At 42.6% G+C, this 22007-nt stretch overlaps 1 protein-coding gene across 1 annotated transcript in view; it reads right to left on the bottom strand.

The window, feature by feature from the left end:
• Window positions 1–1522: 1522 nt before the first annotated feature.
• The window catches only part of trim44 (tripartite motif containing 44), a 39245-nt gene continuing 18760 nt past the window's right edge, over window positions 1523–22007 (bottom strand). The window contains exon 6 of the mRNA XM_068603051.1: window positions 1523–2881. Within this exon, the coding sequence (XP_068459152.1) occupies window positions 2806–2881 (76 nt within the window). The 3' untranslated portion in view covers window positions 1523–2805. The remainder of the gene's footprint in view (window positions 2882–22007) is intronic.

Here is a 22007-nt window from a genome sequence, read left to right as displayed (position 1 = left end):
CGTGTGAGTAAATCGGCCAAGGGGAAAGCTGAATAAGAAAGGGCATTCACTGCAAGACAAGCAATACATTCCCATGAATGGTACAAGAGGTGTGGGCTTATGCAAATAAACTGCCATATTTTACAGACTAACGCACACCCTCACAAAAACGCACATGCATGTGTGTGACATCTCATATTTCTCTTCCAGCTCTTGCACGCAAATAAACAGAAGTCATGGTGTGTTGGTGGGTGGTGGAGCTGCTCTATTACTGCGAAACCACAGACACCGACCGTCTTTTAAATGATGGCAGCGAGAAATAGGCTCTATTAACGGCGGCAATCAAAGCTGCATCACCACTAGCAAGCATGTCACGTAGCTAATTCAATCTCACAACCCATGAAGCAATTAATTCATGTCAATACAAATACACAAAGTCTTTTTTCTTTCGCCCACCAGAAAAGTGCAGGCCTTACAGCTGTGCTTGTGTTTATTGTGCCTCTAACATGCTCAGTGAAGTGAACCTGGAAGAGCAGATGTAATTGGGTGTGGAAAGAAGGGATCCTTGTGGTCTGCCTGGCTAAATTAGATCAGACGACCCTCTTCTCTCCATTTGCTCCATAGACAACAGGCACATTGTCCCCCATCAGGTTTGTTATTAGTTCAATGATCGTGCACGACTCCACGTCGAAGGTGACGCCGGTGACGGCATCATCATTATTATTATTAATATAAAGATCCTTGTCCAAATCCAGCATCTCTTTTGATAGCAGGGTGTCTCCCTCTTAAATCAATTTAGCCGCAGAAACACTTAAACATACAGAAGAAAAAGAAAATCTCTAGAAGGGTTCGAGTGCTATGGCGCTTGGCCGGTCAGCAGTGGCTTAGCGAATGCTGGGGATCAATGCCTCATGCGATAAATCATTAAGCCCCATTATTTCTGTACAGGGAAACTCACCAGAGAATGCAAACCCTGATGCGTAACCAGCCAGGTAGCAATGACCACGGGCTAAATGAGTTTCTCAGAGTCAATATCTCAATGTGGAGACATCAGACATGCGGCTCTGGTAGAAAGCAAGTGTGAGCCACATGGTGCCGTTTTAAGAGGTGAGAGAAATGAGCAGCGCAAAGGCAAAGGCTTTCTGATGGAGGCCGCACGTTGATGAAAGTGGGTTCTGGTTTTTCTGGCTGTGTAGGAATAAAAAGCAGTCTGCATTTAAATGCCTCTGTGGAGAAGTAGAGATCCCAAGAGCTCTCCTGCTCCATCAACCCCCTTTGTTTCCAAACCTGCTATTCCCAGTCCGATCTGGATGGCCTCCTGCTTTGCATTTTGATGAAGGAGAACTAGAAATCTTACCCTTCCCCAATCTCGTCTTTACAGCACTTCATCTCTCCTCTTGTCTCCCTCCATCCATCCATCGTCGCGTGCCTGCAAGTTTTTTTTGATATTAGTGTCTTGGGTGTGTGACGATATTCAGGCGCTTTGAGTGCAAGAGAAAAATAAAGCATGAGTGAAAATATGAAAGTCATCTTCAACATCTAATCTAGGAAACTGGCTTTTATTTATAGATTTAAAACAAAAAGAGACAAATAAAAACAAATGGAAATATCAGGCTTAAATCTGTTGTTACACTAGAATAAAGACTGAGCCTTTTGGAGCTATCTCAATCTGCTGTTGACACAGACATTTCCCTTGGGCGGGTGTACAACTCTCAGTGCGTTTTAGTGCAACGCTACAGCACAGTGAAGTCATGTTGTTGTCAAACATTTACCACATATGATGGGTGACACCACTTTCAATTTTGAATTTAGGGCAACAGAATCAATCACGTTAAAAACAAACTGCTGACACAGATAGACTTGCGGCGGTACATCATGAATGAAAGCCATGGCTGACTGGGTCAAGGTAGAAAGTGCGCACACTTGTCTGGATTGCAATCCGTCATACCCTGCAGATTGGCCAGGAGTAATGAGCCTTTACATTACAGTGCATAGAGAGCTGATACTGCTGAAGAGCTATTTTGCACAGTCAAATCATAGTTCGATTTTCACCTAACAAAGACTCAGCAACGTTCACCAATCAATAGGCGTCAAAATGTCCCCCCGCTTCTGACAAGCACACAAGGAAGTGCGCCCAAACATACAAGCGTAAAGAATCCGCAGGTAGGGCAAAGGCAACAAGATGATGGAAAGTATGACATTATAAAACATAAGCCAGGCACACTTAGGTTTCCTTTTTTCCCCCCCAACAATCAGAAGATAACACGGAGTACATCTTTGTAATAATCTCTCGATGGCATAAGGCATTGTGGTATCTGACAAAAGTTACCCATATATGTATAAGGAGGGTCCGAATGTTTGTTGAAAACGACGGGAACGAAAGGATATTGCGCATGAATGAAGTGTGAAGAGAACCACGCTACAGAATTCTACGTTCCCGACATCTGTCGGGCTTAACAGATGCTCCTCTCCGAGTCAGCCAGGCTCACCAGTAAGCCAAGGATCTGACTCGCTGTGGAAATTGAGCCTGACGGTAATTGATTGCACAAACTTGTGTGCCTCAATCAAAGAAAGTTAGTAGCTAGTGAGGAATAATGAAAAAAAAAAAAAAAGTAGGGATCACAGAAAAGACGTGGCCATCCATATTTGTCACATCAACTCCCCTCAAGGTCAGCTCACTGCCAGCAGGCACCGCGAGGGGAGGGGAAGAAAGGAGACGGCTGACAGAGAAAGAGAGGGCCAGCCTGGCAGCTCAACAGGGCTGATGGCTGGCTGAAGTAGACATTGAAGGACAGATGAATCTAGTAGGAGTCTGCTCTGCTGGTATTAGGGGGCGTGGTCCATGGACGGTCCAGAATCATTGTCCTCGAAGTCCCGTGGGTCTGCCCTCGGCTCTGGTAGCCTGGAAAGAAAAAAGGAGCACACAAAAAAGAAAGAACAAATACAAATTACACCCTTTTCCCACCAGAGAAAGTCTGTATAAGTGCTTTTGGTACACAAGTGAAAACCCTTGAAGTCTTCGACGGCTTCAGTCTCTCTTTCAAACTCTCGAATCAGATACGGTGATTGTTGAGGAAAGACCAAAGAAGCTTTTGATGAGTTTTACTTTGTTTGAAGTTTGTTTTCCAAGTCACAGTTGTCTGTCTGGAGTCTGATGGCTTTTAGAGGAAGGTAGATTGACTGTACGTTCAGTATGTTAAGAAATGATATTATTTGTAACACGTGTAAGGAGTGAAAATTAGCGTGTCCACCTGGGTGTCATGTTTCCATCAGTGCCAACCACAGATGCAGAAGATAAATACCCGCTAATACCCACTACTGTAGAGTCATTTGTCCTGGGAATGAATGATGATTGCAACCTTTCCAACTAAAGATACAATCCAGCTGTTCATGGGTGTTCGTGGGTTTTTTTTGGTCCAGTGGGAGCTGATTGAAAGTCCTCCAACTCTTCTCTCTTTCACAAACACACACCGTCTCACCGTACACACATATTGTGGAAATATTATAAACCTTTGTGAAATTAAATCAGCTTCAATCAAGCTACGCCTTAAGTAGAAATCATCCATTATGTCGGTTTTATATTAGCAGCTCCGCGGTGACAGAGACAAAGTGATAGCTAAGTTGCAGGGACCTGTCGCAATCCGAGCCTGGCTGATAGATTCAATTTCACTGGAGACAGTCTGCGCTAATCATATGCTCTAATTGGACAATGTCGTCAGGGTGATGGAGCTCTCCTCCTCCCTGAGATGAAACTCCTCTGTAACTTCTCTCATTGCACCCTCCCTCTATCCTTCCTATTACAATTCTCCCCCATACGTCTATAGTACCTCCTTTTTCAAAACACCACGTGTCAGCATGTTTTCTAAACGCACACTTACCGTACGCGGATGCTGTTTAAGTCAACGAAATGCAATTCACTTCAGACTTATGTCGTCTAACTTCACCACTCAAATGTTTCTTTTAAAAACAATCACTTCCTATGACCTTGGACAGCTCGTTTGCATTTAGATTTGTGAATTTACTGTCATCTAACGCACAAAGAATCAACAAACATCATGCCGTTAAAGTGAACTGCTATGGCAGCTTGACTACATACATACATACATAAAACATTTGTGTTTAAAATCCTGCACATAGGCAGCGGTTCATACTCCACATAAACTTGATTGACTGTAATATTCTGCCGTCTCTATCTCCCGTCACTCCCTCAAGCACACGTATCCGTCCATCTCCGCTCCTCCAACTCACTTGCTTCATCACTTTTCTGCTTTGTTCTCCCATGCTGTGTGCAGCACAATATTTGAGAAAAAAATCTTCCTGTGGGTTAATAGGCTGCGATATCTTTCAGAGTGCTGCTCCCCGAGTATTCCTCTCTGACACACTTCTGTTGGCAAAAACAAAGAGCTGCTTCCTTTCCCTTCCTGCACCTCCTTGAGGAGCACAGCAACACAAACTCTCAACAAGGCCTCTCATCAAAGAGCTCCACTGATAAGTGCACACACAAATGCACGCTAGCGCACGCTGTAAAACATTTCGATGAACTGTTGGCCCTCTCAAAAGTTACTGGATTGACTCCAAAGTGCCCAGAAGTGAAGTTATAGACAACACGTTCAGGGTTTAATAAAGCGGCAAACATTTGCATACAGACACACACCTTGGCATCAAGCGCCAACTTAGTGACTGCCAAAAGAAATGTGCGCACATGCACACGCACACACACACACTAGCTCTACCATCTCCATACATCCAATATATTAATTATTCAAAAGTGTTGCTCCCAATCACTCTCGGCACAGCTACCACTTGTACTTTCTGTAACACACTAATTTCTTTCAAGTAGTCGACAGCGCCACACACTTTATTGTGCGCACAACGCATACAAGTGTGCTTTGAGCTAAGCCCGCCTGACATGGTGTTTGGGGCAAAATGTTGGCAGACTTATTTGTGTAAGGCAATTTCATCTTTCATCTCCAGTCAACCAAAACAGTCACCCCCTGCTCTTCGTAAAAAAAAAAGAAAAGAGAGAAGAAAAAAAAAAAGTAATTACAAATATATTTATATGTCACAAAAGCGAGGCGGCCTCCACTATGGAGGCAAATTAACTATTTATATTCAAACGGTCCTTGCTAAGCCTTAGGACACATGGATATAATAACTTATGTATTCCACCCGCAGGAAAAAAGGCCATTACGAGAGAGAGAGAGAGAGAGAGAGAGAGAGAGAGAGAGAGAGAGAGAGAGAGAGAGAGAGAGAGAGAGAGAGAGAGAGAGAAAAAAGAGAAAGAAAAAGAGAAAAAAGAAAGAGCAAAATAAAGAGAGAACGAGGCAGCGATTGGGCTAGTTGGGGTGAAAGCCAGAGTGGAGCTTCAACATGCAACAAAATGTCGGTGGGTGGCTGATCAATTCCCTACAAGTTAAAACCCTTGCTTTGTTCTCTTTTTCTGTCCGTTCATCTTCTCTGGCCTGAGTAGAAGATCACTTTGCGCTGTGTGTGTGTGTGTGTGTGTGTGTGTGTGTGTCCTGACGACTGGGTTCTTTCCGCCCATGACTTATTCATACGCTTTAATGCAGTCGATGTATTATTGATTAGGGCCGATCATTGCCTCCTCCCCTTGGTGTGACCATGTCCTGCGGACAGCGGTGAGCTGTGGGGCTGGGATGCCCGTTACAGAGCTCACTGTCTGTTCAGGAGCACATCCTGGCTAACGCCTTCGGGTTGATGGATGGACAACGTGTGTGTGCGTGTGTGTGTGTGTGTGTGTGTGTGTGTGTGTGTGTGAGAGAGAGATAAGGTTTTAGATAGGACTGATAGATTAGAACAAAGCTAATCTTACTAATGTCCCCTTTTAGAGTGAAGCAGAAAAGTTTCTCCAATAGCCTTAAAATGAACCCATCAATCATGGGAGAAAACCTCTGGCTCTCTTTGAGGAAAAACAGGGCGCGGGAGTGTTCAGGATGCTGCAGAGACTTTGACTTTTGTCTCTCTCGCTCTATTCCTGTTTCGGCCTCAACCCGGGCAGCTCTCTGGGAGATGGGAGGAGGGAAGGGGCCCTTGGCCTGATTAGGTTTGAATTCCCTTTTCTTGGCAGAGAAGCTGCAGGACTCCCAAGTCATCATCCGGAAACACTCCCATCGCGCCGTGCCAGCTGAAGATCCAGCCTTATTGCCATATGAATAATCATACTGCTGAGGTGGCTCGGATATGCTGAATGGGTTTGAGGTGTGTGTTTAAAAAAAAAAAAATGGAAAGTGGAGAAAAGCGAAGAGCTGAAAAGCTAACGGGGGGTTCCTGTGACGAGAGTGAGATTCTTCTTGATTAAGCAAAGACGTTGAGTGAGAATAAGGCTGTGGCAATCATCCTCAGGTGAAAGTCACTATTTCCAAACTGAGGTGATGCCATCAAAGCATACTCTATCACATAAGATGTTAGGGCACACTTTTTTAAGCCCTTGAGACCTGTAAGGTTTGGTCTAATGAGAGGATACTTAATGATACTGATGGAGCCCACGAGGAGACTCTTACCCTTACTCTTCAGTGAAGCAGTGCCCTCTGCCACTACTTAATGAAGTAAATCCTGTCGCTTCTGCAGGATGATTTAACATTATAAACAGCTTTGCGACGAGAGATGAGTGTGATATAGAAAAATAGATCAAATAAAGGAGTAAAAGAGAGCGTAAAATGACCGTGGAGCATTAATGACGTGAGAAAGGGACGATAAAAAACAGCTATGGCTGGCAATCTAGTAAAAAAAAAAAAAAAAAGAAGAAAAGACATAGTGCTATTATGAGTACTTTACCGTTGATGCGCTAATGCTCTGCTGGTTCTAACTGGCCATTGTCCTGAAAAGGTTTACGTCTGCCATCTTGTCTGCCAACTTCCCCTCCTCTCTCTATGGATTTATGCTCTTTCATCTGACAGCCCAGTCGAGGGGTGTGTAATTTAGAAATAGCCCATGCACACACCTTTCATTAGGAGCAGCCCTGTGATCTTCCCAACACTTTGCACTACGATGATCCTGTCAGCTCGCATTTCAGATACGGATGTATCCTAATGAGAGGAAATGTGATGAGAAAACCAAAGAGGGCAAAGGAGTGACATGGAGGGATGGGGTGAGACTTTGGGAAGGAAAAGGAAATTTATCAGAGCTTCCTGGAAGGTATAGATCAGAGAACAAAGGGAGGGGAGCCAAAGTGTTCACAGGAATATGACAGCTTGTTGATGAGACAAAAAAAAAAGGACTCATGTGCAAGTGTGGGAGCCATGACTAATGCATTTTTCAGGACTTTCTATTAAAGCGCCATTGTCCCAGATTACTGGGGCCATGACCACATCAGATGCTCTGATACAAAGAGCACGATGAGAGCGCTGCCAGGGAAACAATCATCAACAGTCTTGTTAATATGAGGCTCCAAGTATAAGAACTTTTGCTCCTGAAATGAGTTGTCGCTACTTCACATAGGAGACAATGTGGAGCTGTCACCGGCTACTGCAACTCTGTGAATTACACTGTATGAAAAGAAACGCGTCAAATTACAAACCAATTTCCTTTATGAATATATTTGCACAAAAGCCAAACAAAAGAGCTTTTGTTCATTACAGATAATTGAATCCTCTCCCTAAAAAAAACAAAAAAACATTTGATTTCAAGTAAGAAAAGCTTTTTACAGTTAATCACTTTTATACAAACAAATTGCCTATTTTAGATATTTCAATTGGGCTTAATAAGTATCTGTACTGCTGACACTCTGCTTCAAATTATACAAATGTAGCTAATTTAGCAACTCATACAATAAAAATGTCATTGTAATTCCTCGAGGCACGATCAGCCAGTCTGAGAAAGAGCATTATCTTAAAACGTCACATGTGGATGTGCCAATACGTTGAGTTAAAGTGTGCATACCTTTTTACATTACAGTCTTTTTTTAGTTCAGCACCTGGAAACAATGGCTTTAAGATGTGTGACCACTCAACACTGGTTGTAATCCCTTCAGGGGCAACATATGCTGGGTCTGTGTCTCCTGAAGAGCGTTACACTGGTTATAATCTCGTTTTAAACAGGACTTCCTGTGTGTTGGACATCCTTGGCGTTGATGCACAGAGATGCCTCCTGCGGTACCCCGGAGGTTTGTGCTCCATCCATTCCCCAGTTTTCACTGTTATACACACACATACAGTGTATAGATAACACATGACCTGAATCTGAAGCCTTGCATTATTTTATTTACCCTAAAGATTTATCTCAAGATGCTTTACAGCATCATACTTCAAGACATTTTAATTGTAGCTTTTGACAGCATGGCTTTTCTAAACAGCACTCCCAGCTCCTTATTTCATCATTCATGTTTGTCTGCGCTTTGTACTATTACAAAGTGTCCTTGGCTAACAAAACATTGCAGGTGTCATTAACAACGGCCTCTTCTCTTGATTAGACTCCTGTTCTGTTACTTACTATACGTGCTATTTTTAGAATTGACTATTTTAAAATGCAAGTAATCATTTTCAAAGCATGACTCCATGGGTTGCACACGCTCAGAGCTTTTACAAAGTAAACTGCAGACTAAAAGCAACCATGATCTGTGACCAAGGCTTTGATACTTTAGAATAACACGGAAATCAGACTTGAGAATTGAGTCAAATGATTTAAAACACTTCTATATAATAACCATATTCATAATGTAACTTGTAAGTACTAGTTTTTATTTTCTTTGTCTTTAATAATTAATCTCATGTGCGGCTCTGGTTTATTCATATTTTAAAACTTCTTTATAATACACTTCTTCTCCCAGTAATGAATTTTCTGTACTCTATGGCGAGTGTGACACCGCTATAGAGGAGCGAGGGCTCTATTAAGCTCCCGTGTCGAGGGGCTGCTGTGCGGGCGCAGGTGGTACCAGCTCAGCAGGTGTTGGAGGTGGATGGCAGAAAAGATGGTTCACAGCTTGGATTTTATGACTCACTGACACACAAGATGATGAACTGCTGCACAGGAATATAGAGGCGTAAATATGCCTTTCGCATGGATTATGTGACAGTCGGGGTCACAAATAGTTGATGTGCTGTAGGAGGGCTGATGGAGGACACTCCTCAACACGCGGAACAGTTTTTTGTTTGAACTTTTTAGCTTGCCACATAAAAAACAATAACAGTTTTGGTTTGCTTAGATTTATCAACTAGAAAGCTGCTCTGGAACTTTTCTCCTTAAGCAAAAATTGTAGCCGTGTCTAATGTTCTCAGATGACTGACACACACACACACACACACACGCACACGCGCACACACACACACAGCCTTGAGACAAAGAAAAACCACAGCACTGTTCCCCTTCAATGAGATGAGACTAGAATCTACACGGGTGTCAAAACTCTTAAGGGCGTTTTAATGATAAATCCATAAAAACGTCTTTATAGCCCGCAACTGTGCAGCGACCCCTGTTGAGCCACAGTTGCAGCAGAGTTGGCTTTGTTTACATGGTGATTTATTAGCATTTACATGAATTTACTTATTGACTTCATCTGAATGCCTGAAGGCGTGTTCTAGAGAGTGAATCAGATGGCCTGACCAAACGGAGAGCCTCCCATCACATGATGCGCGTTCTGAGCCGACTGAATAATCCTTACAAACAGTGACAGTCTGCCTCTTTCAGAGTCACTGGTCTATTCATACTGTTCAGTGGAATTGTCTTTACACTGAAAACAATGCAACACCCTGTGGTGTTTCCATGCTGTTCCAAAGAGTTAATATAAGTTCACGGAGGAAGTGAAGAGACAAGGCGCAGCAACAGACAATGCATCATGGTACAGGGAACAGAGCGCTAGAGGGGGTTTAATATGAGTGCAAAGCAGCTTATTCATCAGCGCAAAATGGGAAAAGCAACGATAAATCCATTTTATTGTCCACCAGATGCATCGCCTCAAGTAGACCCCATTCAAACTCATGTTCATGCATGCCATTATTTTTGAAATGTGCATCAGAAAGTGCGGCGCATACCACTCCAACCGAGAATTGCGTGCAGTCGACTCAATAGATGGTGCATGTATTATGCCAAGAATGCTTTCTCCTGCATACAGACGGCGGACAGTGAGGCGGAAAGGTCGCTGGAGCAGAATAAAATACTGTGCTGGTGTTCAGCCAATCAGAATGATCACACAGATTCATCTGCGCTGCAGCAGGTGAGAGGAGCTGAATGAATACTGTAGGCCTCCATAAACTAATTTCCTACTCCCTTTGACAGAGGTACCGGCCGTTAATCATACAGAGGAATTAATGCAGAGCTATTGGAATAAGAGCATTAAACCACTCAAGACTTAATCTTACATTGGCTCATTTAGAGATTTTGCAATTTCTGTGGCCGAGGGGGGCGATAGAGGAATTAATTGAGAAGAACTGCAGTGATCCCATTCATGTAGCCCACATAAATAGAAGGGCTCATTAAAATGACGGGGAAATTAAAATTGACACGACGATATGCATCGTCACTGGCCTTATGACTGCACGTGGACCATACCCCTTTAAGTCCCCCTCTAGCCGAAATGCATTCGGACAATCAACAATTATCCTGAATAGCACACCCCTGTGTAGGCACAGCACTGTGCCTTCCATTTCCAGGGCCATTATACTTTTGGTCACAAATTAAACGGCCATGAATGACGTTAGGAAGATCCCTTAGAGGAGAGCCAGGAAGAGATAATGGAATCACCTTAATGGGTCTCCGCTGTATAACAAAGAGAGAAGAGGGAGAGGGCAGACATGTCGGATGTAGTCTGCTAACAAGAGGTTTCATTTACACCAGGAAATACAGTGTCATTTTCTGGTATTATTCATTTGACTTGCACACAAATATGCAGCTATTCATTTTTAAAACACAGTCAAAGCCAGATCCATAAAGAAACCCGAGGGGTTTCGGGATGAATGGCTCACTGTGGTCTACGGTCATTGCCGACTCTGGTGATACAAAGTAGATGTTACCCGTTGATGTCAAACTGAGCCCCGTTTAAAGACGACAGATGAAATAGGATGCAGTCTGCTAAAAGCTCGGACAAAATGCCGATTGCTAAAGGGCGAGGACTGTTCTACAACACTTCTAAAAGCTTTACTGATGGTTTAATAAGGGAAATGGAGCTAAACAAAAAACTGGAACAAATTGAAAAAAAAAAAAAATACAAATCTAATTACTTGAGTGGCTACCATAGTTTAAAATAAATGTCTACAAATGAATAAATCAGTGAAGCATTATTAAACAGTGAATCACAAGCTGCACATTTGGCCAGATGCCAAATCACTGATGTAAGAGCAGCTACTGCTGTACACTTGGCCATAGTAACCGACGTCACAATTAATGGAGTCACTATTCTTACAGGATGGTGACATAAAGTACAAGACATAAAGAGAGAGTATGTTCAGGGGTTCAGTTCAAAAATGAAAAATACAGTGCATGAGAATGCACTGTGTACATACACTCAGGTGAACTATAGTCAATTGTTTTGCAAACACATTTTATAAACCTTATTGTGATAATAGAATTTGCAACCAACATGTCACGCAAGTATTAAAGAATGAGTAACACAACACCTCATGAGTGGTTTACGTTAGTAATAATTCCCTCTGCACAAGATTTAAGCCAAAAATAAGGTAAAATAGCAGCACACATAAACTTTTACGAAGCACATACATGTTCGCCAGGGGATGAACCCTTTGCGTAGTAGCTATGAGGCCTTTCCCTCTAGCGCCACTATCAGACCAAAGTTCTCTTCATATCAGTGGTCAGAATGTGATAATAGCAAAGATTCTCTGCATGTTGCCTCCAAGCAACACATTTGTTTTCTGGAGTGTAAAGAGCATTACAGCCTCACAATGCTAGTGCAGTTTAAGTCTTTGTTATAATGTCTATTAAACATAAAAGCACAACGTTTAATACTGCAGCCCCTTTTGTCCGATTAAATGGTCTTTATTCTTTTTTGATGTTGCTGTTGAAGCGATAATTTCCCTGCGCAGAGTCATCTTATCGCCAATTAAATTCCAGTCTTTATCTGTTCCTCTTCCACGTGATGAGGGATTTCATCTGAAATGTGTAAATGACCAACGCTGGATAAGAAAGTCCTCTCTGATTAAAGCCGATAACCTGCTTTGTCAGACCAGTTATCTCAGACCACTAACATTAGGCCTCCTGAACTCCATACCAACCTAGAACACACACACACACACACACACACACACACACACACACACACACACACACAGTTTAATAACTGATCGTGGCGCTAATCGCAGAGCGGAGTTAGGGTCAAATTATTTTTGCATCCTGTTTGCACGTTACTTTCTGTCGCCTGCAACAGGCGATATACTAAAAAGGGTAAAAGTCTAGGATCTCCTCCATGTGGCAACACCACGAGCATGGAGGGGGTGGAGGGCATAATCAGACCTTCTTTCCAGTTTCCATCGCGCATGCCTCACAAGCAGGGTGAGATGCACCGCCAGAGTCCACAGGAAATAGTAGCGTTCGAAGCCAGCGACAGCTCGCTGGCCTGAACAGCCAGCAAGCCATGAGGAACAGACAGGAGCTGCTCAATGAGAAAATAAGCTGGTAGGGAAAAATAATTATAATACATGTAGTAAAACAATTACATTATAAAATAGATATCACTTTTAATTATTAAAAAAAACATTATTTGTTAATTATAAAATAGCTAAAGCTTTGTGATTCTGTTTAGGCCAGCAGAGAAGGCCGAGCTGGCCCTGACGGCCTGCTAGGACACAGCCTGATATTGCTTCATTGTACCGGTCCCAGGCCTGAGGATATTTTATACTTGCCAAGCAGAGCAAAACATCCTTTCCCCGCATGTTTTTAAAAACATGCCACCTTTGAATGCAGACTATGTCTTTGGCTTAAATTGAAATTTTCTGGTATCTAATACCCCTTTGAAGTTTGAATCTCCAGCCCACAAGAGTGAGAAAGGGAGAGAAAAACACATTGGAGAGATAAACTTTTATCTGTCCCTCGGCAAGCACACGGCATCAGCTTATAGGTAGAGAATGGTGAGCACCTAGGCTGTCACCACTCTCCCTTTTACTTAAGATTTTCTTTCCCTTATTCCACTTTTATGACTTCAACTTGGGTGTAATTTTGTTTTATGGTCCATTCTCTGTCCTTTATTATGCCTCGTTTCTAATTCTCATTTGTTTTTTTCCTTCCCTTCACTCCCTTCATTTACCCACGCCAATAATGCCTTGCCCCCCGCTGCCCTTTGTTGTCTCCTTAGGCACCATTGATTCAGGGTTGCTGAGGGGAGTTCTTCTGATCCCAACAGTCTGTCATGTGACCACTGAGCTGGCTGCGTCCAACGGCCAGACAGCCATTATGAAGACTGACTGGCCACAGCAGCGCCCACACACTTGGCAGGCTGGTAAAGCTGCCCCCTGTTGCCTCTTTCAGACTACCCCTCCTCTCTAAAAAGTACAATGCTGGCGCCACCTTCATCAGGGAACTGCCTAGGTGCCCAGACCAGCTGTCTGAATCCAGATTGCTCTGGAGAGATTTTAAAATTAAAAGCTTGTTTACGCCACACTTGAGACAATGAAACTGACTCCTCCTCTGTCTGACATCTCTCCATCTCTAATAGAGGAGAGTACAGAGACACATATGGCAAGAGAAGAGGAGGGGAGAGAAAATGAATGTGCGTATATGAGACGGAGAGAGATGGAGAACAGGCTGGCTATTAGGAAAAGCCTTCTGTCACATGAAAAGTCTCCCACCCTGCAACCAAGCCCCATCATCCAAGCTCTCAGTGTGAAGGACATCCAGACAGACAGCCTAGAAAACCTGTGCAGACTGTCACAACTTTCATCTCGGCTGATAAAAGTCTCACATGCCTCACCCGTCCCTCCCCTCCATCTCCTCTGCAGAATGATAAACTCACTGTGGTATAAAGGACTTCCTTTTGGGTGCATCACGGACATCTTCCTCGTGCAACAAACAGTGATGATCTTCACAGCTTCACAGAAAAGATTTAAATGCAAATGTAATGCTTCAATGCAGATATACAAGCGTTGGACTTTACAGGTGGCACTGCACAAACAGACTGGTTTGGGCTTTATTAGCCAGTGAAATTTGTTGTTTTGTTTCTGTAGAAGCAGCATAGTTAGATGCAGCTCTGCATTGTGACAGTGAAATACAGCCAGGCGTTTGACAACTCCCCAGTGCTGCCTGACTAATAAACTTTTTATGTGCACTAATGCATCCTGTAAACCATCAGTCATAAACGTCTGCCTTCTCCTGAAGGTGACATGCCCCTATCGGATTTCATTTCTTCATTAATGCCCAACCTTGGGGTTTGGATCTTTATCTGTTATCATAGGTGAATACGAGACATAATTTATATTTAAAACATGCAGATGTCTATCCATATGTGGCCAAAATTCACAAAAATCAAAAGCAATGCTTTTTAATGATAAAAAGCAACTACCAGTGAGCAATTGCCTGGTCCAAAAGAGAAACTCAGACGTGCAGAAAAAAGCAATTAATTTTCCGTTCACATCCCTCCCTTCACAGAACAACGCTGGATTAAGGTGATTTTGTAAAGTGCATGCTAAATCTCCCATTAGAATCCTGGGTAGTTAAATCCCAACCATCTCCTTATTCCTCTCTCGCCAATACTATAAATCTACATGGTGACGGGGCTTGTCGTCAAGCCGCTGAATTAAACATGCCAGCCTTTGCTCACTCCCCCCTTCCCCTCTCTGGGAGAAAAGCTGAGCAGAGGGACAGACTGTGGATGGGGAGAGAGGAGAGAGCGCCCTGACAACCGCCCCAGTGATCCCTGAGACACGTGCTGTGACCATGTTGCTGTGTGATGTTTGCCAATAGAGAGAGAGAGAGAGAGAGAGAGAGAGAGAGAGAGAGAGAGAGAGAGAGAGAGAGAGAGAGAGAGAGAGAGAGAGAGAGAGAGAGAGAGAGGTGTGTTCGTGTTCTAAGTTGACAGTTCATACCTCGGGGCAGAGGTTTGATAAGGCACTGATTCATTGCCCCTTGGTTTAGCCTGCCACTATCATTCTCCTACATCTCCACCAGGCTGAAATCAAACCCGAAGGCTAACACACTGTGCGTGTTTGTCTGTTTGTGTGATTAAAGCGGACAAAGTAGGTAAGGAAGGGATCTGTGTATAAAAGCATCTTCTCGTCTATGTGGAGAGACAGTTCCCTTCTTCTTTCCTTACCACTAATTACCCTAATATTGTGTGCGTGTGTGTGCGTGTGTATGTGTGTGCGTGTGTGTGTGTGTGTGTGTGTGTGTAATGAATGTTTATACACAGTGTGACATCTTCTGAGTGCTTTTACTTGTGTGAGCGTGAGCATTGCATGCATGATAGGGTGGAAGGCAAAGTTTCTACATATCAAGTATGACAATTGCCAAAGTGCCTGTGCGTGCGAGTGAGCTAGCGACTTCATGACTTTATGAACGTTACCTTGTTCTTTGTAATCGCATTATTATTTGATGCTTTTGGCAATATTGTCCCTGTAACATTCAAACCAATAAAGCATATTGAAATGAGCGAGAAAAGGCGAGCGCGGAAATGGGAGAGGGGATATGCAAAGAGTTTCAAAATGAGCCTATTTTCCTTGTTTATAAGCGGGAATAATTTCCTGACAAGATGCAAGACAGGACGAGAGGGGCCCCTAATTGCCTAGTCTCCTTCCCGTACAGTATGTCATCAGCCTTACCCAAGCCAAGCAATGCTATTTGAAAAATGCAAAAAAATAAATCTCACAACCACCAACACATAGCCAACAGCGCGCAACATGACATCTCATCAATTAGTAAGAGGAAGTGTCCCGAGGTGGTTTTTCTAATTGACAACATTGACATTTGCTGATCATTAGTCCAGCTGTTAGATGTTCAGATCGTATCATCTTTTCCAAAGTACCCAATGAAATGCCTGCCTGAGACGGCATACATTAGTTGAAATGAGAACCTGGTAGTCTGAAAACACCAAAACACCATTCATCCTGCGCTGTTTAGTCACGCTAGACGTGTGGCTGCAGAGACGGTAACACCTGTTGGTTAGAGCCTAATGAGACATTCATGAACCCCTTATGATGTCATAGTTAGTTGTCATGATCTCTCAAGCGATCAGTCAACATTATAATTGTTCAATACTTACCTGCTAATATTATAAAACGTTGAACATGTATAGTTATTGTGAGCATGTTAGCATTATGATTTTAGCTCAGTGTAGCTGCACAGAAGCGTTAGCATGTCTGTGTAGACTCTGGGTGTTGGTAGAACTTTGAATTAATATCGAACCAAAATTCAAGCATTCGCAATGCCTTTCATTTCACAATAGAGCGAGCTATATCATGTTTTATAGTCTGAGAGCAAAATATCCTTCAACATGATTTGGGACTGTGGCTATAAAAATACTGTGAATAAATCACATCATTGAAACGAGAAGGTCATTTCATCACCGCAACAGCAGCGCTGTATCTCGCCAGATGTGCCTTGACATGCGATTGAGATTTTAAAAAAAAAGAAAATCACGACATCTGCACCTTCGATGTAGCGATCCAATGTCCACCATCTGCCAACTCTCTTCATCACTGCACTTCCTCGATCACTTTCTTTTTTTTTGTCTTTGACGCTTTCTTCTTTTCGAATAATTGGACCAACCGACACACACACACACACACACACACACACACACACACACACACACACACACACACACACACACACACACACACACACACACACACACACACACACACACACACACACAACACCTACGCGCTCACACCAGAATATATTTGTATATATTTATGTATTTGTATTACTGCCACCGAATCCTCACCGCTTCCTCTTAACAGAACACACAAACTGCAAAGGTGTCTATGACAACGTGATTATGAGAAGGGACAGCTCCAGAAGTCTGGGTAGGTAATCCAATGAGCAGGTGCAATGGGGAAAAAAATAATAAACAAGTCTGGCTGGGAGAAAAGGAGAGCAGCACACAGAAACTGTTCTGTATTCATAAATAATGAAGTAGATAAGAACACATCAACACATTTTACGACGTGACACAAGTCTGACATGTTCTGGCTGAATTTACAATCACAGACGGTAAATTAATGCAAGAAGAAGAAAACAAGTGTGGTTTCTCCTCAGTCTTAGCGGCTCAGTCGGTTGTTCAACACCGGACTACATATTAGATAGCGCAAGGTTATCAGGAAGGGTATTTGTTGAAGCCGATATATCAAAACATGGACAGCTGGAAGATTTAGAATGCTCATACCAGGAAGCGTGTGAAGTTTACCATCAGAGACTAACCTATTGTTGCCGTCTTGTGCACAGGAGCTTTCTGAAATATTATTTGTCACACTCCCTTTCATTTTTCATGCTTTTCCCTTCTGTATTACCCACCTACCCAGAAAGCTTACAGTAGTTCTGCTTTTTTCACCTCTGCCTTCTCTCCCCCCCCCCCCCTTTCATCCTCAGCAGTCAGCCCACATCTTTCTTGGTGGAGCTGAACATCTCTACAGGCTACACTTTATGCTCACCTCTTCTCAGCCTGGTTGCACCATACCTGCACTCAATTTCAGTTTCCAACTCTATTCTCAAGTTGAAATGTCATGTACACATTTATATTTCATAGCATGTGTTCCTTGCGTGTCTTTAATACGAGCACAAAATGATTTCAACATACACATGTATTCTATTATAACTTCTTGTTAAATTCATCTGTCTTATTAGCTTTACAGTGACAGCAGAAAAAAAACACACGATCATCCCTTTTCTTAAGGTACAGGGGTTGCTGACACTGAAGCACAACTTTGCACACGTACAACAACAACAGTGGTGGGAAGGCAATGAAAAGTGGGCAAGAAATCTATTGCATGCACGAATGCAAGCACGCACAACTGACTCACAGCCTCAACACAAACACAGCAGTAATTTGAGTCTGCCTCACTATAGCCTCGGATGCATCATAGAAACTTGCCACTGACTATTTGCTCTCAGGGATTACGCACAGGACAGACAGAGTTCTCATATCTAGCTACACAGAAGATCAATAATGAGAAGCCCTCTTAAAGCTCTGGTCAAAGCTCTGTACACCGTATCCCTGGCTCTCACAGACAGATATTGTAGGGAATCAACAACTACAACAACAACCTGAAGCACAAACGTCTTAGGTGTCAGGCAAATCCCAAAATCAAAAGAAGCCATATGTTTTTGAAAATACATTCATACCTTTCATCTTACGCAAAAAAAATAAAACCGTGTGATCTCATTCGCATTTTGACATGTTGTTCTACAGCTATGAGACATATGTGCCACTTAACATGATATTCAATTGGACACCTTTCATTTCCCAACTTGCTCTTTGAATCACTATATTGAACTGGAAGGTTTGCTACTGTGTGAACTACCTCATTGGTATTTCAGAACAGTTGCAGTAGAAACAAATAACTGCCATTAGTCATCACAAGACACACACACACACACACACACACACTTTATTCATTCCCTTCCAACACCTCTGTACACACCCCTCCGTTTCTAAATACTTTGATGTGTCATGCTAGTGCCGACAGTATCCATGAAACACATGGCGGCACCCACACAAATGCACATACAAACACAAAATAAAGACTGGAGGAACTTGTGCATGTGGCATGAATTATGCATGCTTAGTCTTTTATCATCTAAATGCATGTCTGTATTTGGTTTGTGTGTGCTTTGCATTCATTTGGGAGCTCAGATCCACTCCTGTAGAATGGTGATGGCCGGGGGGAGGGGTGGGGAGGGAGGGGAAGTGAGAGAGAAAATGTATAAATGAAGCAGTTTTATTACAGTCATATCAAGCAGCTGGGTCTCTCTCACACATACACATAGCAGATGCATCTAGCCGCAATATTTTAAATTATTAAATGAGGGCATGTTGAGACACAAACAAACATACACCCACACACACACACACACAAATAGAATGGGATAAAGGAAGAGGGCCTGTCGTAGCTTCTTTTGTAGGAGGCGATGTACATTTTTCATGAGAAGAACCGCAGTCCTCTCCCTCCGTTGCTTTATCTCTGGGCTGTGTCGCGTGTCCTCTGGCCATGCTCCCCTGACAACTCCCAGCTTCACTCAAACCATCTATTTGACCCAGCGAAGGGCAGGCAGCTCAGACTGACAGTGAAGATGTGTCCCAAAGTGCCCGCTTCGCCTCCCCGTCAGTGTCCTTTTCCTTTAGCTTGCCTGTTCACGTGAACCCCCACCATGATGGAGGGTGGTCCACAGCCTTCACTCAGGGAGACAGAGAGCGAGCAATTTGCCACATCGCTCTCCCCTGCTCCCGAGCATTCAATGACGGCAGATTACAACGAGGGATTAGAGAAAACTTCTCAACGGAGATCACATAGAGATTAAGTTCAAATGTGACGAATTACGTCAGTGAGAGAGGGTCTTCAAAAGTGAATTGCAGAGTGAAAAAACTGGAGAGCAAATTAGTCATGTATAGATGGAAATGAATGAAGGCCATTTGAAGTGTATGTGAGTGCATGTTGGAGATCATCTGCGAGGTTAAACGGCAGTCTGCCCACTTTCCAGCTGTGTGTGTGTTCTGGCCCATCCATGCATGATAAAGTGAGTGAAGCAGGGGAGAAGAGCTCCTGAGATACAGCGTATCGTGAGTGATTGATTGGAGCAATGAATGGAAGGGGGTGGGGGGCTCACATTGTAATTAGAAGTGCTATGCTTCCCAGCAGGCCATACCATTTTAGTGTGATTACACCATGTGATTTATATGCGAAGACCGCCATCACTCTTGCTAAGCAAACTTGCCACAAAACTTTATCTTTTCTAAATTTAGATGCTTCTTCTTCCTACATATTTACTGATTATAAAGCTTAAACTCAGAAACAAACCATGTTAGCAGCTGAAGCCATTGAGTTTCAGTCTGCGTCTTTGTTTTGGAGTTCAGATACAGTGACAAAGCAACAAAGCTCTCTCATCCCAGTTATTTATGCCGGTTGGTTCCCCTTCATTTGATATGTATGCATTTTGATTATTTTTAATGATTCTCCCCTATTCCCTTGTATCATGTTCGCTTTCTTCTTCTTCTTCTTTCGGGGTGGTAGGTTTCTATACAGTAGCCTCTGGAGTTTCACAGACATATAGCGCTTGTTACTTCTGTTTGAATACGTTCCCTCTGCAAATAAAATAAGCCTTGAGGCAGATAAAAAGGCAGATTTTGAAAACAAAATCGAGAGGGAATCGGGTACAAACTACCCTCACACAGATGTGTCCCTTACAATCCAGATGCGCTCCACTCTCATCATTTAATTCCCGTGCATTTTATACAGTACTTTCTTCTGCACTGGCTACAACTACATTAAAAAAAATAAAAATAAATACCTTCTTTGTTGTTAAATGCAAGATATTTAAAAAGCTTTACCATTTACCTCTCAATGTAAACTATCAAACTCATAATTATACATTTTTTTGTTAAAAATGGATTTTCTGGCATAAAGAGATTTCTAACAACTATACCATAGAAAAATACAATAATCTTTCTAATACAAAGAGTACTAATGGGTGCAAGAAGAACTATGGTACAGATGGATGAAGTCACATAAATTAAGGATTGACAATTGTAGATAAGCGTTTATGCATATCTTTGAGATCTGTCGGACTAGACAAAAAAAAGTCATGCCGTTTCTGAACTGCTGAGAAACTATCCAATCAACTGGCAAGCGTTAAACCTGTTTTCTCAGGAAATATCTTTCCTTTAAGGCTTCTCTTTTTTATTGATATTCTTTAAATGCTCAGAATGACAGAACAAAAACACAAGGGAAGGCTCACCGAGGGAAGCAAGGGAAACAGCCAGTTGCATCTCTGACAAGACTTCAAGATGATAGTGCTCCCAAAAAGACTTCACTGCTCCTTCAGGTTTTAGCTTTACCAATGTTGACTGTTATCTGCAGTCAACATTGGACTACGGCTTTGACTATTTCTGTGTTGCTGAACTACCATTCAGAGCTAAAAATGCATCATGACAGACAGCTCTGCCCCAATTCAGCTCCTCCAGGCTAATGTTCCAATATGCTAACATTTGTGTTGGCGCAAGCATTCATTTGTGTGTGTTTTACAATTACAATTATTATGTACAACAACCAAACTATGGATTATTTCATGTGCCATTTGGAAGAGTCATGATAATGAGCAATTTCACAGTGCTTCTCTTTTTGTCTCATTGACTGTCCCACTGTTTTTGCTTCCATTTCTTTTTGATGCATAATATCTCAGGGGACAACATAAAAGTGCAGAAGTAAGCTTTTACTTTTATTTGTGTGCGTATGTGAAAAAACACTCAGAGAGACTCTCCTCTTTTAATCAGTTATATGGCGACTCCTTATGTCCCAATGATCTATGATCAATGAGGGCTGAGAAGGCAAAATGTCAAAGCAAATGAAGTGTGTGCTTTCAGAAAGACAGTAGGTGTATACTTTAAGAGAGAAATATAATTTTAGTCATGAGCTTAAGTGCAACAGTTAATCATTTTGCTCATTTACCAAATGGGCACTAAATGTCTTAATACGGCACGAGATACTAGCATACAAATATACACCATAAATACACATGATATACAGAAATATCACACCTTTGAGCACATTACATGCATTTATTCAAGCACAAAAATGAGACCGCAACAGCTTGATAAGATCCAAATGATATTGTTCCGCTTTTCCAAGTTAATGCATACAAACACAAATATTCAAATAAAAAGACAAACACATAGACATAGTGTACACATGTAGACGAGACAACGCGCATGTATAAAAAGGGGAAAGTCAGAGACTGGGATTGGAAGGGAGGTGAGAGGGTTTAAGCAGAGCAAGGCAAGCACAATTTGCAACGTATCACAGGCAGCAAAGAGAAGGTTGGGCTGAGGGGAGTAAAGCAAGATTTATATTCAGAGGAGGACAAATCTTGGCAGGCATGGAGTACCTATGTTAAGGGGCTTGGGGAGAGGCGGGGGATCG

The sequence above is a fragment of the Clinocottus analis genome, unplaced genomic scaffold (assembly GCF_023055335.1).
Source record: "Clinocottus analis isolate CAN_PGR_092001 unplaced genomic scaffold, fCliAna1.0.p SCAF_6, whole genome shotgun sequence".
Lineage (NCBI taxonomy): Eukaryota > Metazoa > Chordata > Actinopteri > Perciformes > Cottidae > Clinocottus > Clinocottus analis.
The sequence above is the reverse complement of the archived record's forward strand: the minus strand, read 5'-3'. Positions and strand labels throughout refer to the sequence as shown.